This window comes from Linepithema humile, chromosome 3 (genome assembly GCF_040581485.1).
Source record: "Linepithema humile isolate Giens D197 chromosome 3, Lhum_UNIL_v1.0, whole genome shotgun sequence".
Lineage (NCBI taxonomy): Eukaryota > Metazoa > Arthropoda > Insecta > Hymenoptera > Formicidae > Linepithema > Linepithema humile.
In genome coordinates, this window is record NC_090130.1 from 17,658,678 (window position 1) to 17,677,895 (window position 19,218).

The following is a 19,218-nucleotide window of genomic DNA, read 5'->3' on the forward strand; positions in this document are numbered from 1 at the left end:
AAAATTGAAATCTCCACAAATATGCAAATGTATTATAATCTTAATACCCAAAAGCTAATTGTGAAACGTATCTACAAAAGTACAATGGTAAAAATATATCTCGATTTATAAATTGGCAGATTAACTCCACCCTACGCTATAATTCTGTTCTTTTTCGTTTGGATCTTTCCGCTTCTTAATTCGGGACCTTTTTTTGGAAACGAGAAGTTGAAAAAGAAGCTGCAAAATGTGCCGCTAATTGGTGGGCAAATCTATTATACATCCATAATTATGTAAAACCATTAGAATTGGTAAGAAACATACATTTAAATTTATTAATATATTGGATTGGTAGAAAAGTAATTTTGTTTTCAAAGTTACCAATTTTGATTTAAGGAATTTTGTTTTGGCAGTTTTTATTTAAGTGATAAACGTAAGTCTGGCGAATCGTCGGTGATTTTCAATAGTGACAGAAAACTCATAGCTTGAATAATTATTGCACAACATTAAACATTTACACAAGATTTAAAATTGACTTGGAAGATAAATTACTATTAAATTACTTTTTACCAATCGAACACACATACATTGTTTGTTAGCGTTACATTTCTATTTCTTCTGATTTTTGTTTCAATGTATGTACCATACGTGGCATTTGTCTGTCGATTTTTATTTGTTCATTTTGAGTCAATTTGTGATCTACATGTTTTGGCGTATGCCACGCAAAATTGGATATCTTTTTCTCGGAACGCTCACAATCGTCGGCAGTATTATACCATTTATTGCAACATACTTGTATAATGTATCGCCAATCTTTCGTATCACACCAGTGCCGTTCATACCGTATGGCGACACATCAATTTTGGAAGACGCGCTTTACGCATTTTTTTACAGATTATTACCATCACTGTGCCTCTCTCTTACAATAATTCTACTATCCGTCGGCAGTCATATAGGTATATTATGATTTAATTTAGTAACTAATTATATTTTGCAAATTTAAACTCTATTGTTGCAATCACGACAATTAAATTAGTTTGAGAAATTATAGTATATATTTGTTGAGTATTCAATCTTAAAATTATCTTAAGATAAATACAGCACCCTACGTTTAATATTCTGTGCATATGAATTAATGCTGATACATTTTGATCATTAAATATGTACATACATTTGCATTTAAAAACATTGTATATAGATTGCCTTAAAATTGAATACTCAACAAATATATACTATAATTTCTCAAACTAATTTAATTGTCGTGATTGCAACAATAGAGTTTTAATTTGCAAAATATAATTAGTTACTAAATTAAATCATAATATACTTATATGACTGCCGACGGATAGTAGAATTATTGTAAGAGAAAGGCACAATGAAGGTAATAATCTGTAAAAAAATGCGTAAAGCGCGTCTTCCAAAATTGATGTGTCGCCATACGGTATGAAGAATTTGTACGACCATAATTGAAATGCGATGTACACAGTCACAGGCAATGGTAGAATTAACACATGCAACCAAAATTGTAAAATGATCGTAGCTATAAAATGCGATGTGAATTGTAAATATAAAATAATATGAGTTACGCACCTTCGGCACTTGCCATTTTATTTGTTTATGGTCGTGAAGTATTGCACCTATGATTATCCCAATAAGATATGCAGAGAAGCAAATATGAATTTAATAATTAATAATAAAGTAGGCTAACTAATTATTTGTGCTATAATGCTTATATTCTTCAGTGTTTACAAAAGAACAACTTGCTCATTTATAACTTGTGTGACTATATATATCCTCAGCATACAATAAATCTTATTAGCCCGAAATTTAAAATTTAACTCAAATTGAAATTCTTTTTATGAACATGAAGGAATATTTGAGCAGTTTTATCAACTCGCTTATTATAATTAATATTATTTTAAGTATACTGTTTATATAATGCAATTACAAAATAATCTGTCTATACGTACTGTTTGGCGCTCGCTAATATTCGCTCATTTTGTAAATAGAATTTAGCATTTAAGAATGGTACAGTATATCGTCGAGTTATTTGTGTTGCATTTTGTTGCTTATATTCAATTGTTTAAAGTTGCTTATTAATTAAATTACTTTTGTTAATAATCTCGTTGGTTGACGACGATCTGGTAACGCACCTTTACATTCGCGGCTCACCGTGACGTGCTGCCCTCCGTCAATCAGCGAGGATATCTCCAAAATCATTTTGGGGGAACATACTACTGCCGCGCACTTGTTTTCCAGTAAGATACAAGCGCTAATACGAGACACACTGTCAGTCGCTCGAGACAGGCAAACATATTCATTTTGCGGAGCGATCTCGCCGTCTACAGTCGGACGTCCGTCGTTGCCTAATGACATAACGCAAAAGCATTGGGAAAAATAGAAGCACCTCGCATGTCTTTGCACCTTGCACGCCTAGCATAATTGCATGCTGCTACGATCTGTGGATTGACTAGATCATGGGCCTGGGCTCCACCGATTGACGGGCCGTTCACGAATCAGGAAGTCGCTCCGGCACACGGTGAGTCGCTTGATCTTGCTCGCATGAATAAATTATCTCTTAATAATTTAATGATTAGACCGTTGCTTTCGTACGACGGCATTTGTTACGATATCGCCGTCGCCTTCGCAACAACTTTCGCGTAATTATTCGCTACGGCGGGAACGTTATACCCCCGTCGAACACGTACCAACGGTTATTTTGATTATTTTGTAATTGCATTATATAACATATAAGATTATATAATATTATATTATTATGTAATATATAAGATTATATAAAATGTTATATTATTTATTATGTTATATATATTATATTTACGGCAGATTTATGTTGTATATTTATTGTTGTACTTTAATCTATTTTATCTATTATTGCAAATTTTTATATAATATCAATTACGTGTCTATCTGTGCATTTTTGCGTTAGCTCTAATAAAAATTTCTTTTCTTAATTTTAATTTTTAAAGCTTTTATTTATTTGTATTTATTGCCGTATTCACATTTACTTCTTTATTTTATCTATTTTGATATTTTTACTTACTTTGAATTCAAACGTTTGTATCAAAGTTGCCAGGATGATTCTCATAGTAATAAAAACATTTTTTATGTACATCTTATTCTAATAGAAAATAAGCGTTATTTTTCTATGTTTATTTGATCTACATCATATACTCCAACTCTATATGCCGTGTTGCCAAACCTGATTTGAAATGAAGGTAGAAAAACACTTGCTAGTACATTCACAAGGTGCAATACTTCTAAAATAGTGTAAGAAAATTAGGAGACGAATTGCCAATAGTCGGTAAAGATGGTAAAGTAGCCTAATTAGGAACGATTAGGAACGTAGCGAAATTAAGTAAAAAAGGGGACACTGGCCACTGGACAGTGCCTGGCAAATTTTGAATGGTTGAGAATAGAAAAAAGCTTCGAGAAAGTTCGAAGGAAAAGAGGATAAAAGAGAGATAGCGACGTACGCGGGATCTTTTAGTAAACATTAGTTGAATTAGTAAGTGAATATAATAAAGTGGTGAACGCACGGAAAAAAAAGATATTCTTATTTTAAAAATATCTTTATTTTTAACATAAAAATTTTGAAATGAGATTATATTGCTTTAAACGAAGAAAACTGGCTTGAATGAAGTCATTTTATATAGTTCAACCAAAAAAAAAATATTTTTATTATTTAAAAATAATTTTCTTGAATGGAAAAGAAAAAATGTTAGATAAAAAATAACATATTTTTTAAATAAAAAATTATAATTTTCTTAGAGTAAAATTAAATAATTTCTATTTAACTATATCTTATTCTTAAAGAAAACTTAAAAAAATGTTAGATCAAATGTAACATTTTTAAATTATAGATTGTGTCCTGCGCAGTGCTGCATATGCATGTTTTCGCTTGTTTTGGACTCGAGAACCGTCGTTTACAATACTATGCATCACTACGTGGCCGTGAACGATCGTGAATTGTGAGATTGTGAAATTTTGTGCAATGGAGAATTTATGCAAGAATGGGGATTAGAAAATCTAATTGCTGTTTTCAAAGGTAAGTGTTACACATCTGATACAATATATAAATTTTTGTTTGTTATTTTGCACTCTAGAGCTGAAAATTTAATCTTAATTATCAATTATACCTTAACCTTGACATGTTGTATAAGTAAAAATACTTTTTTCCTAAAAAGTTATTTAACTTCCTAAAAAGTTATGGCCGACTTTTTTTATTACGCTGAAATTCATAATTATTAATATTTTTCTTTAATTTAACTTTTTATAATTTATTATAGAAAATAATGTAAACATGGAAAATGTAATAGGTATTACGGATGATCATCTTAAAGAATTAAAAATGTCCATAGGTCATCGAATAATTTTTGAAAATAAAACTTTATAAAAAAAATAAAATTTTATAAAAAAAAAAGATAAAAGAAAATCGAGAGGGGTTTAACTGCCTACATTCCCATTTGCCAACAGCTTCGTTTACCCACAACATTTTGCCGACAGCTTCAATTGCCGGCATTCCTGATTGCCTACAGAGCGATTACTTACAAGCATTATTGCGCACATTTAAAAATTAAAAATACAAACGTACGTTTGCACACAAGACATTATTGCACACATACACATTGCACACATGACATTATTGCGCACATACACATTGCACACATAATATTGGCAAATGGAAATGTAGGCAGTTGAGACCCTTTCCTCAGTTCATTAGCTCAATTAAGAAAGAATGACAACAAGAACATAGTGTTATTATTTCTGTATTTTGCACATTTTCTGGTTAGCAAAAATTAAGGATAGCGTTTGATTATCGAATATATTTAATATTATTTTCTGTTATTACGATTAGATCAAATAGTTTATAAAAATGCAGAATAAATTCATCAATTGATATTACAATAAATAGTACTTGTAAATTTTTTTATAAATTATATGAAGAAACCATATCATATTTGTTTTTAAATGCTATTTTATTTATAAGGAATTTTTTATTTATAAGGATTTTTATCATGATTAATCTTGAAGACATGAGTGTTGTCTGGTTATATTATATAACACAGTTCTCGAACAAATACAACTGGAAGATTTAAGAATTGACATGTTTTACTGACAATTAATGTATTACTTTTGGTGATCTCTACAGAAGTTATTATAATAAATTTAAGTATAAAATATAAAAAAAGCACGATCAACAAATTTTATAAGAAAATGAAATAGAAATAAAATATTTGTAAATGCACTTAAATAAATCGTCGATAGTTTAATGATTACAGAAAGGTCGATAATTAATTTATAAAATTGTTTTATTTTATAAACTTATAAACATAGTTTAAAATTAAAAAAAAATACACTTAAACAAAATTTATTAACGTATTTAATAAATTTTAAAAGTGTAACTTTCTTATCTATGTAATTATACATTACAGAATTTTCAAGCTAAGCGGAAATATCACAAATTTTATTTTTCTTGTTACGTCAATATAACGAACTTTAGGGATCATGTAAAAAAAAAATGTAGATATATATATAATCGCGAAGAAGCACGAGAACACACATCTCTATGTATCTATTTCACGTATTATGCTCCATATTTTTCACAATGTCGTCTCTGTAAAAAAACTGTTGAATGTATTGAAGAATTTTCAACAGAACACTTGAATGAACATCTTCGGGAGTTTTTTTTTAACACAGTTTTATAAACATATTTATAATTTATAATCGTTAAACAAATTATACGTCAGGAATAATTATACGTAAAAGAACATGCCACTTTTCTTGTGTACTTCAAATTATTTGAATCGTCAAAATTAATAATGCCATTATAGTTGGTTGTGATGCTTCTTGAACGTCGTTATCATCGTTTCATTGTCAAACTCTGGATAAACTTATGTAAATTTTAATATTTATTAAAACTAAATTGTCTGGTTATTGCTCTTCTCATTAAATATTTATTAAATTAAATGCAATTCAAAAAAAGTAATAAATTAATTATACATAAAAATATTAACAGTAATATCAATAAAACGTATTGTCACCTGTTTTCTTCAGTTTCGTTGGCTTCTATGCGTTCTCTGTGTACTTGTCAGCCTGTTCGGATGTATAGTTGCAATGTGACGATCAAAATACCATAACGGAATGTTAAAAGATATTCTACTTTTCGGACAATGAATACATTGCACTTCAAAATCACTTCTTTGTGTGCAGTATTTCCATTCCCAGCCACTCTTGTCAAATAATGTGTTGAAAAAAAACTCCGGAGGATGCTCGTTCAAGTATTTGTTTAAAATTCTTCATTACACTCAACAGGTTTTTTACAGAAACGGCATTGTAAGAAATATGGAACATAATACGAAAAATACTTCCATGTAGTGTGTGTTTTCGTGCTTCTTTGTGATTGTATGTACCTACATGCTTTTCTTTTACGTGTTTACTAAAGTTTGTTATATTGACGTAACAAAATTGAAATTTGCAAGATTGGCACGTTGCTTGAAAATCCTGTAATGTATAATTTTGTTGCAGTTTTTCCATGCCTTTCTTTGAATATTCCATTGCAATTCTTCCGGATGACTTCCAATTATATGATTAGACACACAAGGAAAAATAGTAATAGTTATGATTTGGCAACCAATAGTGCATTTGAACTTTCTCGTGCCATCAGTTTGTATAAAATATTTTATTATCCAATGGTCATTTATGAAATTATGTCGTTCCTAATGTAAATTTTCCTTGTACATTGCATATTTTATAATTTTACGCAATGTTATAGAAATAACAAACTTAACAAAATTGTATAATTCAAAAATGTTGCTGATAATAGTAAAATAGTAAAATAACTAATATTAAAAAGACAATGTAAATTTAACAATAACAGGTATATCACATTAGAATAAAATTTAGAAAAATCAATTCTGATAATTACAACACATAATTAATTCTCTAACATCTCTATTCAATTTGCAATTTTTTAACATAGTTTATAAAATTTATAGAGATTCTCATCCACCATAAAAATATAGCGTATAACATTTTATATGGCATCTACACGTTAGCCGAATAGAGGTAATTAGATTACTTTCAGCTTTATCTCTCCATTCAATATATATTCTTTCAAAAATAATATCTTTTTTCAGCTGGTTGAAGTTTGGAACGTTCCTGGAGCGATTTTTTAAAAATGATTTGTCATTCTTCTCCTTTTGCAGGGAGGAAGTTTCGAGACCCACAAACAAAGTACAAAAAAGACCGATCCGATACATGCGTCGAAAGACACCTTCATACTCAAAAAAACCTTTCCCCAAAATCACTTAAAAAATTCTCTTTGTGTCTTCCGACGCATGTATCGGATCGGTCTCTTATGTATGTCGTGTGAGGGCCTCGGAACTTTCTCTGTGCAGAAAGAGAAGAGCGACAAATCATTTTTAAAAAATCGCTCCAGAAACGTTCCAAACTTCAACCAGCTCTTCTTTCGTCAGATCTCAAGCGAATTTATATCACGACTAGCGAAAAATCACGTTGTTATTAAATTGATGCAAGGAAATTGTTGTATTTCCACTACTTTTTTTTTTTTTTTTTTTTTTTTTAATATACTTTTATAATAAATATCAAAAATCTTACTTCTATCGAGGTAGAAAGAATATTAAAGTTAATAGTGACTATTTTAATTCATAAAAATTAATTATAAAAATTGAGCAATTTATAATTTGTTTCTAATTCTCAGCATTTGACAAAAACGATAAACCTTATGCACCAACCTAATAATGCTAAAAAAAAAAAACTATGCTACTCGCGAATCACGCCAATTTGACGAGTTTTCTTAGTATTTATTATAACGCAGCAGAGCTAACACGCGGAGCTGTATTAACGGGCGACAGAGGACTTCCATGGACCTCCAAATCTGTTGTTGTGGATGGTTCACAGAATGAAATACACCATCCCAAGTCAATTGAAATACTTAGTAGGTTTATTATAAGTCAAATCTTGGTTAGACAGAACAGCGTTGATATAAATGTGAAAACAGAAAAAAGGCTAAAGCGTAAGTCTCTGTAAGCATGCGCATTTACAATGGCGCAACCAATGAGCAAGCAGCAAGTGGAAAAAGAAAAGTAACATGCAACTTACAGATAAATACATAAAAACGGAACAGAAGGATACACTTTAATCTTATAGCAAAAAATCAAGATTTCTTGATTAGAAATTAAGAAATTGTAGTAAATACCCGTTTAGTCCATAAAGTATGGTAAAACGAGTAGCCGTTAGTCGCGAATAAAACGTTTCAACTTTTGGTATTGCAATGGTTTCATTGAGAGCGATAATAGCTAATAATCCGTCATAAGTGGAATTTTTATCTTTTACACCCAAGCCGTTTACGATTACTCTCACTGGCTTCAATCTAAAAATTAAAAATATTTTCTAGTTACCCATACAGCACCGAAAGATTGCAGATATATTGCATAAACCTTGCTCGGAAATATTGCAATATTGCAAATTGATTGTACAATATAAATGTAATATGTATGCAATATCACAGCAACGTAAGAATGTCCGCTTTTAGTAAGATTGCGCTACAATATCACAGCTATATTGCATCGCAATGTATATGCAACAATAGATAAAAATAGTCTTTTTGTTATTGTTAAATAAAATTTAAAGTTAGAAAACACTTTTGTGATTTAAATACAAACAATTTTAATAAATATTTTAATATATATTTTATTTTAATTAATATTATTACATGTTTATGCTTTTATTTATATATCATAATAATTATATATATTTATATTTGGTATTGGGAGACTTCCGTTTCCGGTGCGATAGAGTGAGCACGTGGAGTAGAGCAAAGTTTTTGGGGTGACGTGAGAAACGAGAGGAGAGCAGAAGGAGGGGTGAGAGTGAGTGAAGGAGAGAGTGGAGGTGAGAGAGTGAGTGTGTGAGTGAGGGGAGTACGGGGCGGAGCAGGGAGAAAAGGAAAGGGCAAGGAAAAAGGCGACGGGTTGACAGGCATAGGACAGGCATAGAATATAGGACATTGAGACGGGCACAAACGGGATAAGAAAAGAGAGCAAAGAGTGTATAGAAAATAGAAAGTAATAGAAGTAGGGGACTGGTAGCGACACAGCGGGATGGAAAGGAAATGGGAAATGGCTGAAGGAATAAGAGAAACGAGAAGGGGGAGAGTGAGATGCGGGAGTCATGGATGTATAGAGGAGATGTGGAAAAGGAAGAGGGAGGAGGCATGGGAAAAGGAGGAAGGGGAAGAGAAAAAGATTTTTATTAAAAGTAAAAAAACAATTAGATCACCGGGAAAAAAAGAGGAAAAGAAAGAAGGAGAACAGAGGGAGATAGAGAAGGGAGAGGAGGAGATAAGGAAATGGAAAGGGAAAATGGAGGGGGTGATGAAGGAGGTGATGAGAATAGGGCTGGAGGATTGGAAGGAGGAAATGAGACAGATGAAAGAGGAAATGAAGGAGGGTATAAAAGATATAAGAAATAAATTGTAGTATTGTTATAACTTATATTCTAACGCAAACCTATGTTATATTTACACTTATATACTATTTCTAAATGTAAATGTAACTTTAAACTTTAATTCTACGCCTTTATCATTATCGGGCGTAGCGGTAACTCTAATTGACTGGCTTTGATTAAAAATAAAAAATAATATTTTCCGATTCTACGGATACGTCTAAATGACTAAAATAAATGAGTTCTGAGTATCGTAACTCACGCCAGTTTATTTGTTTTTTTGACGAAGTGCTTCGCTCTGACCGGTGGTTTCCGGCTTTCCCTCGTCTCAGCGATGTCCCTGGGTCTCGCTCCGGTTGTCCCTGGTCCCGCTGCTGCTTTCCGGCTCGCGACCGGTTGATGATCTCGCGGTTAGGACGAGACCAGTAGTCGGTTGCATTCCCCCTTCTTCGGTAGACTTGACGTTGTCAGAATCTAGCGATTCCTCGGAGGTGGAAAGCTTCTTTGCGCTGTGTTTGCGTTTTTTTATCTCTTCTTTCCGCCAATATATGCGGTTTTTCTCGCTTTTAAAGCGAAGTCTTTCTTCGTTCGAGTCTTTGGATGAAGCTTCTTTGTACGAAACTTGAGTGCTGCGTTTGCGTTTGCTGCTCAAGATCGCATTGGTTCTTATGTTGTCCAGTATTACTTTCATCTCTTTTGATGTACTTGGAATATTGCTTATGTCCGTGATTGTTGGGACGTTCCGTTCCATCGAGTGTGTCGTTGTTGGTTCGGCACTTTCTGGATTAACATTTTCTTTTTGAGGCGTTTCGGTTTCCCTTGTTCTTTCCTCGTAGTTTACGATTTGAACTGCCTCGTAGTTATCGGCTTCCGCGACTGGATGTGCGGTGATTTTTGTCGCCCAGTCCGCGTACACTTTGCGCGTTGCTTTGCCGTTTGTCATGTCGTATACGAGCGTAAATGGCCTCTCCACTTGCGTTGGATTTTGGCTCGTGCTGCGTACCGTGATGCTTGCCATGAGAGATACTTGAACGCCTTCGTTGTCGTTCTGCAGAGTAAATCTGTCCAGCACCGTCTCAGGATTTCTTTTGGTCGTGTTTACACTGTGAAGAATCTTGATCGTTTCCTCCTCGCCGTCGCTGTTTTCCTCGATCACGGGAGTGTCCTCAAGTTCTTTAGCGATTTTCTTGAGTTTTTCGACTCGTCTTTGTCTTCTCTGTAGCGCGTGGATGCTTTTGGTTCGCGTCTCCAGGAGTTGTTTTATTTGTCTTTTCAGACTCTCCTCTTCTTGCGCCAGAGATTTCAGTTGCTCACCGATCGTTTCGTTCGCTGCCATTGCGCTTGCTGCGGTTGCTCGATCGCGACTGAGCGCGTCTCGCGCCGCGTCGACTAGGTTAGCTCCCCACCACTCGCATATTGTTCGATCCTTTTTATTGGCTATCGCCGGTACGCCGTTAAGCATACATAATTGTTCATCGGCTCTCCGTATTGGTTGTGGATTACCGTAGGACCACGAAATTATGCGATCTATCTCTTTGTCTGGTTTTTCCCTTTTTCTTTCTAGGTTTCCAGATTTTTTGAAGATGCAAGTGACAGTTTCTTTTTCGTCGTGAGTCTTATTAATTTCGACTATTTTTTCATTTTCAGGTGCCGCTTCCAGGGATCTTCGAGTTGATGCGTCTCCGTGGACTTCTTTCCTCCTTTCCGTTTTTTCCTTACTAATGATTTTGTCTTCTTTTTCAAGTGCTGCTTCCAGGGATCTTCGAATTGATGCGTTCTTTTGGCTCTTTCTCCCCCCTTCTGCTTTGACCTTACTAATTCTTTTTTCTTTTTCAGATGCTGCTTCCAGGGATCTACGAGTCGATGCGTCGTTGTGAGCTTCTCTCCCCCTTTCCGTTTCAGTTCCGAATTTGTTCCTGACCTCGTCGATGATGCTGTTGGATTCGAGCTGCGTTGCCCGGGATTCCAGAGTGTTTAACACCTTACGGATCTCCTTGCGTCCCTTTGTTTCCGCTGTCCTCTCGTTCGCTACGATCTGGTTTCTTGGAACGCCGCTTGATTTCAGCTTCGCGTCTGAGGATTTCGGAGTTGTAAACACCTTTCGGATCTCGTCGTTTCCTCTTGCTTCTGCTTGTTTCTTCACGGCGATGGATACTTCAGCCCTCGTGGATCTTCGCGCGTCGACTTCTATCCAGTCTTTGGCGTTACCGAATACGGCTCCAGTATGGCATCTTTTCTCCATCAATATTGCTTCCGGTGGAATTGTTGTGAATGGTTTCAGCTTCCACTCTGGTTTGAGTCTCAACATTGCGATGGTTTGTAACGTCCCGTAAAATTTCTGAAAAATAAAATAATCAATTAGTTGTCAGTAGAGATATATCCTCAATTATTAAATTGCATGACCAAATATAATCTAGTAATTTAAGATTATAATATTTAAGGTGGATGTCCCGGAATAAATAAATTTAATTATCTTTAAATAATAATGCTATCGTGAAACATAAGGTTTCATCAATAGATTATAAACGTTAAATTCTCAATTGCTAATTATCCAGTAAATTCAAAGCTATATAATTTATTCTCGGATCTCTAACCTTACCTTATTCGTTTATTAAAATTTACTTTCCTTGTAATAAATACACTAAGGACAGAAATCTATAAATATATTCATACATTAATAATGAATCTAGTCGCTTTAAAGTCATATTTAAATTATAATACTATGACGGGAGAGTAAAGACTTAGTTATCGACTATGAAACATAAGCCGGTAAAACAGACCTATTGGAATACATTGAGAAAAATTATAAAATTCTAATAACAGATTTCTAGCCTTAATGTATAGGAAGCAATTCGAATCATCGACAAAATCTTACACTGCAACCACCGTTATGTGTTCATATAAATTGTACAACGCAGGCAATTACAATTTACGATCTTCAACAATATTACAATTACTTGAAATCTAAATTTAATGCGCTTAAAAATTAACGCAAAATTAATATTATTGGAGAAAGGTGATTGAACTAATCGGTTTAAACAATAAATATATATATATTCTAAAAATTATAAAATATAAAATATATAAAATATAAAAATAGGAAAATATATAAAATTATAATTATAAAAATTTTGTAAAAGGGATAAATATATAAATAGCGAATATATATATGCAAATAATAAATATATAACTAATATAAAATTATAAAAGAACAATAAAATAATATAAAAATATAAAAGTAAATATAAAAGGGAATATATATATATAATTAGAAAATAAAACGCGTTATTAGCCTAATTAAATTTCGGGCGCGCTCCCAAAAATTTTGCTGTACTGGCCCTTCGATCGGCTCTTCTGCCGGTTCGAGAAACGGCTCCTCCACTGGGAACCTGAGTTGCTCCTCAAGCCCCTGCGTGAAAACTCTCAGTGCCTCGAAAAACATTTCTGCCTCTTCTTGATGCACATCCTCGGGGAGCTGGAGCGTGAGTCTAAATCTGTCATTTAACTCCACGAAGGTACCGATTAAAAGCACCCTCCTGCCTTCTTCTTGCCCAATATATGCAATTAACGTCAAATCTACGCGCTGCTCCATGGCCTTGATAATCTGAAAACAATCAAAAACGAATTAGTAATGCCTCTAGATTGAATTTACCTGAAAATAAAACGAATTATTAAATTTTACAAAAACTCAAAAATTTTAAAATTTAAATTTTTCAAAACTTTTTATTGCCAGAATAATCTCACAACTAAAGCGAACTTTACGGACCGAACTCAAAATAGTTATCTCTAAACGTTCCCGATTTATAGCAAACTCAAAATTTTTAGTAAGACTCTATAATTCGAATATTCAAGCTGGATTAAGGTTATTAGTGTTCATAATACATCGCTACGACATCCCGTTCGCGAGATATCGACATTTTTGAAAAACCACTATGCGTTAAAATAATCTATAAAAAATAACAATAATAATGGTAAAAGTCAAAATTTTCAATAACTTACCGTTTCCAAGAAAACTACAAAAGAAATAATATTTTTCTTAACACTTTCTCTCTGCATGCACGCAAGCAACAAGTGACTTACCTAGCCGCCCTCTGGCAGCGAGGTACAGCTACCTTAAAACCGGTCGACAAGTGTCCGCTAAGAAATAATTTAACTTAATATTTTGACCCTAATAAACCGTATAAATTTGCTGAAATAAATTAATAATTAATTAATTCTAAATTAATAAACTAGTAAAACTTTTAAAATAATTGAATAACAAACGAGAAATAAGCGATTACACTAGTTTAAAATAATACTTGCTCAGACTGTACCTGTGAATGCAAGCACAAGAGCTGAACATTTGAATTATTGAATAAAAGATTTACTAGAACAGTTGGATTAAAAATAATATCTTGTCAATGAACTGTATATTAATTAGTTATTGAAACCAAGAAAGAATGTTTAAATTAATTATTTTAAATTTAAAATAAACACCTTTTTGGTATGAGAATAATAATAAATAATACTTTAATTTTTATAAATAAATTATAGTATGTAAATTCGCGACGCCGATCTGATATATATACGCCGAATCAATCCTGAGCGTCCTACGACGAGTATAAAGAAATATAAAAATAATTTCACTCTTATATGTAAGCCCATCTGAACACTTAAAATGTTGAATAGAAAATTTATTAAAACAATTGAATTAAAAGTAATATTTTGTCGACAAACTATATCAGGACTAGTTATTGAAATTAAGAAAAAATATTTAAATTAATTATTTTAAAAATAAAATAAACACCTTTTTGGTATAAAAATAACAATAAACAATATTTTGATTTTTGTAAAAGGACTATAATATGTAAATTCACGACGCCGATTTAATAGAATCAATCCCGAACGTCCTACGATAAGTATAACGGAATCTAAAATTATTTTCGCACTTATATCTATAAATCCATATTTCACACAAAATCGCGAATAACTCAAAAGTGAATTTAACTACAGACTTCAAACTTTGAGAACCACTTTTAAATACGGGATCACCCAATATTCTTCAATAATATCTTACTAATTAACTCTAATTAAAAACTTGACTAATTAAAGCTGTAGTATAACTTTATAGTACTACCTTAAAAGTGCAACTCTATGAAAAAGCCTGTATGAAGGCCCAATTTGAATTCCCTTCGTCAGAAGACGTAAAATAAAAGTTGCCTACGTGAAAAGATTCGACCTTCTAAGTGCTAACACTTAACCTGTAGCCCTCGAAACAAAATCGCCTTTTTCACATATGCTATATATATATATATATCTATACATGTCTCTCTATAGACCCCTTCACAGCTAACTTTAAACGACCAACTGACTTGAAATACTTAACCAACGAGTGAAGGCGAATAAGATAAGAATATTTTTATGAAATTATTAAAAATAATTATTTATTGTTATATATATATATATATTATAAAGCATAAGATAGGATAAGGAAATTAATATATATTATTACTTAGAACTATATATCCTTTTTATTCTTAATTAAGATACACTGTCGATGCTTCCGAATTATTAGTATAAATATAAATTTCTCGCATATAATAAATAATTATTGTACACACTTACAGCTATATATTTGTAGTGTTGCGCTTTGTTGTATGCGATGAAATTCCTTTAAAATAAGTTAAATATTAACAATTTATAAACAATAATTAATTTTAAGTGCGGAATACGGAATTTTTCCAAGATCAAACTTATATGTCGTTGTGAATCTGAAAATGAGCAATGTTAATATCCAAACAAGATAATGTTAAAGTGTTAATAACTGTTTGTAAATAAGGAAATACGATATAAAATATTTCGTATCGAAACATAAAATAGATCATCGAACACAATCGACGTCCGCTAATACGATGACTCATGAACACCTGCAAGATAAAACATCCGAGATGCGACGAAAGAAATTGAAGGTCCAGCGACGTTCTACGAAATCACGCATATAGTTCAACACAGAGAAGGGTTGACTGATGCAACTCGCCGACAAAGGAATATCATCGCCGATCACGTATCGAACTGCGAAGAACAAAGATCAACCTTGACACGCGCCTCACGTCTTCTTTAGTCCCGCCTATTTTGCCTATAAAAAGGGTACCCGATGGTACCGCGAAGCAGTATGGAAAAGGCAGCAGTATGGAAAAAATCAGCAGTGCAACAGTACGAAAAAATCAGCAGTGTCGGGAAGCCATATTCAACGAATAAGAACTTAGAAAAAACTCGAGCAGCACGATCTAAGGACTTAGAATTTTTACGAAGCACTACATAAGAACATAGAATTTCGCGAGCAATGCGAAATAGAACTTAGAAGAAATCAGCGACACATCAAGAACATAGAATTTCGCGAGCAATGCGAAATGAGAACATAGAAAAATAACGCAAGAAGTGCATAAAGAAGAAATCAAGGAACCATACTCAAGCTGAACATTAAAATTTAATCGACATACTGCCACTACAACTATATCAACCAATCGCTACTTCAAAGTTTAACATAAAATTGCTTAAGCGCAGCCTCAAAACCTTCATTAAGAGCGCCGTTTGCTATCCGGAGCGCGTCACCAAGAGGGATTACGATCGTGTCATGAGAGAGTTCAAACACAGCGAAAAGGTGAGTGTATTTCCAAATGGATATTCCGTTCGATCGAAGTAATTCGATTAAAAAGTAAAATGACTCGCCGAATAAACATCTTTTTATTTCGAAATGAAACAATGACTCAGGGTATATACAATTCCCCCTGATAGAAATGCGATAAAGTCGCGCCTTCCACTTTGAAATGTCAGATCTGGTAGAAATTTAAATGAACCAGCGATTTATGCAAATGAGCTTTACAGTTGAGTACGAAGCACTCGCCAAGCCCGGCTAAAAATAGCCTCTTAGTTGGTGCGATAGCAGATTAACATTCGCTCATAAACACATTGTGCATAAAGAATTAACCACTTAGTATTCTTGATAAAGTTTGTTTTATAAAATAAAAGACATAAATGTAAGAACTTTTTTATAGCACACGACAGACATAAATGCGAGAGAAAGTTATTTCTGCATAGGCGAGAGCAGCGGGGAAAAAAGCCGAGATAAGCGGCGAGCGCGAGGTATAACGCTTTCGTTATTTTTCAAGTCCACGTGAATCTGATGATTTTAGAGGCTCGCATGCAAGCGGAACTGCTGTATGCCCTTCGTGCCGTGATGCGGTATATGACCTAAAGCGGAGTGCCGCGTCGCCCCCTCGTCTGTTTGCTGTCTGTCAGTCTACAATTTGTCGATTTGTTTTCACGCGCCGTGGATTCGCGGTGCACGGCGTGGAAGGAACGAGCGAGCGCGATATCATCGAGTCTCATACACGGAACATCACACACATTGTACGCGCTATCGTATGGCCGGTTTATCATCGAGTAAGTCGCAGCAATGAGAGAGAGAGAGAGAGAGAGAGAGAGAGAGCAATCGCGTTTCTTCAATAAACACTGAAGGGGCGATAACGGATGGAGCAAAAGAAGGGGAAGAAGAGGACGATGCGCCGATCGAGGGAGAAGCGGAGGATCGCAGCGCCGGATCATTCGGCTCTCCCGGCGCGATTCTTCGTCCAGTGGCGCACCAGGATCGCGCGAATCCGGCGCATCTTCGTTCCTCGAGCGACTCACAAACATGTCGATCGTATGTTTCAGTCTATTCGTGTGATAAAGTATATAGTGAGTGACGGGATAGGGCTGTTATCCCGCGCGTTCAGGGAAAAGATTGGGGGATTGGACGGAAAGGGGGAAGAGGAAGTCGAGCGAACAGACAGGAAGACGGGGATGACAAGGAGAGGAGAGATTTATAATGTGTTTTGTACATAGATACTTGTATTTTTCTACGTTCGACATCGTAGCAGACTGTTATTTGTGCGTTTCGTTTACGTTTCAGATCTGTTAAAAAGTTTGCTCTCGCCTGTTAGAAGCTTTCGCGTCGCGCTTGTAATTTCACACATTATACACACACACAGACACATACACGTTTTTTTTATCGCGCTACATTTCGATCTTTCGCGCGCGTCCATACATCAAGCGAGACGGAAATGTTCGTAGTTCCGCGCGATTTCTCTTATTTTTTTTTCTCTTGCGTTCTTTTCTCGAATCACTTGTCGAGGGAGTGGAGAATTAATTGTAAGATTAAATTAAGAAATCTATTAACGCTGGAATCCGTTTATCGCGATCTCAAGCGGACTTATCTCGAGTCCGCGACTCGTACTCGGAGTCCTCCGCTTTCGTTGCGCTCGGCTCACGCCGCGTCGGGTTTATCGGAAGCATCGATTTCTCGGCGAGTTGCGTGATGCGCGTTGAACGACGAACGAACCGAGAAATTATCTTTTCCGGTCGCGTTGTACATATAGTATGCGTTTTATCTTCATTTTTTTTTATTTCGACAATTCTATCTTTCCGAGTCGAAATTTTTCTCTTATTTTCGACCTTAATGTTCAATCTAACACCTACTTTCGACCAAAATGTTCAATCTAATGCCTAATTTGGCAAGTCACATTACCCTATCTTGAACCTATTTAACTTCTGGCTTCATTACGAACTGTGGGTATAAAAACGCCAAACTGTTTGACAAAACTGTTTTTTAACAAAAAACTAATGAACTGTTTTTTTCGAACAAACAAAAACAGTTGAATCTTAGACGTAGGCCTGTGGCACACAGGACTCGTTAACGCTTGTCGCGCGGCAAGACGTGACGCGATTGATTGGCTATCGCGTCGTCTTTGTCGTGTTTTCGTCACTCGTGTACGCATGACCTTAATCACTGCTAGTGAGTAGGGCTTTAAGTCTAGTTGTAAACTCATTTTTTGACAGAAAGTTCATTGACCTGTTAAAAAAATTGTTTTATATTAGTCAGTGTTAAAGAATAAAGCAATTTTAAAAAAATGTTTTTCAAACAGTTTTTATAGCAAACAGTTCGTTGACGTTTTGTAAAAACAACAGGTTACACCCATCACTATTACGAACAGTTTGTTAGGTTCACGTTGGGAAGTGATCGACGATTTTTGGGGTAGTGACCATTACCCGATTTCTATTTCCATTTTCAACATCGTTTCGGAACAAGGCGTGAAGCCGACGAGAAATGGCGTCGAAACAGTCGAAAAGTTTCCAATTCCTAAAAACACGCGTGATGTACGTAGTTTTCTTGGACTCCGCTCTTATTTTAGAAAATTTGTCGAACATTTTGCATCAATTGCTAAACCTCTTTATGACTTGACAAAGGCAAACGCGACGTTTCGATTCGGAGAAACGGAGTACAAAGCATTTAAAATACTTAAAACTAAACTTACGAAAGCTCCGATTTTAACGGTTTATTACACCAACTGCATAGAAAGTAGGGATGCACCGGATACCGAATATGTATCCGGTTATCTTGTATTATCCAGCTTTTACCGAATAATACTGGATAGCCGGATATTTTCTTTTATCCGGCCGGATACCGAAAGTCCAAATGCGACTAATGCGAGTATTACCGAAGAAATAGCTGATGGACAAGTTGAATTTTAAAGAAAGCTTAGTGACAGATCTAAGAAAAAAAGGCAAATATATCAAATTGAACTTGAGAAATATTTAGTATTACCGCTAACAAAAAGGACAGACAATCCCATATCGTGGTGGAAAAAACATCATTTTGAATTTCCAAATTTAAAAAATCTTGTTTTGAAATATTTAAGTGCTCCACCTTCTTCAGTAAATTCAGAAAGACTATTT

General features: G+C 34.2%; 1 protein-coding gene across 1 annotated transcript; it reads right to left on the bottom strand.

Annotated features, from left to right (window-relative positions):
• Positions 1-9,793: 9,793 nt before the first annotated feature.
• Positions 9,794-13,521, bottom strand: LOC136999017 (enolase-phosphatase E1-like). The gene is made up of 3 exons (XM_067352413.1): positions 13,465-13,521; positions 12,800-13,069; positions 9,794-11,803 (listed from the first exon to the last, which is right to left on the bottom strand). Exons 1-3 carry the CDS (start codon positions 13,519-13,521, stop codon positions 9,794-9,796), a joined length of 2,337 nt encoding a protein of 778 aa, XP_067208514.1.
• Positions 13,522-19,218: the final 5,697 nt, after the last annotated feature.

Bases quoted from the DNA above. Each gene is read 5' to 3' on its own strand.
- LOC136999017 (XM_067352413.1), bottom strand. From the start codon at position 13,521: ATGCAGAGAGAAAGTGTTAAGAAAAATATTATTTCTTTTGTAGTTTTC. The intron at 13,070-13,464 runs GTAAGTTATTGA...GATTGTTTTCAG, and splicing joins TTGTAGTTTTCTTGGAAACG to ATTATCAAGGCCATGGAGCA. The intron at 11,804-12,799 runs GTACAGCAAAAT...TTTATTTTTCAG, and splicing joins AAGAGCCGATCGAAGGGCCA to AAATTTTACGGGACGTTACA.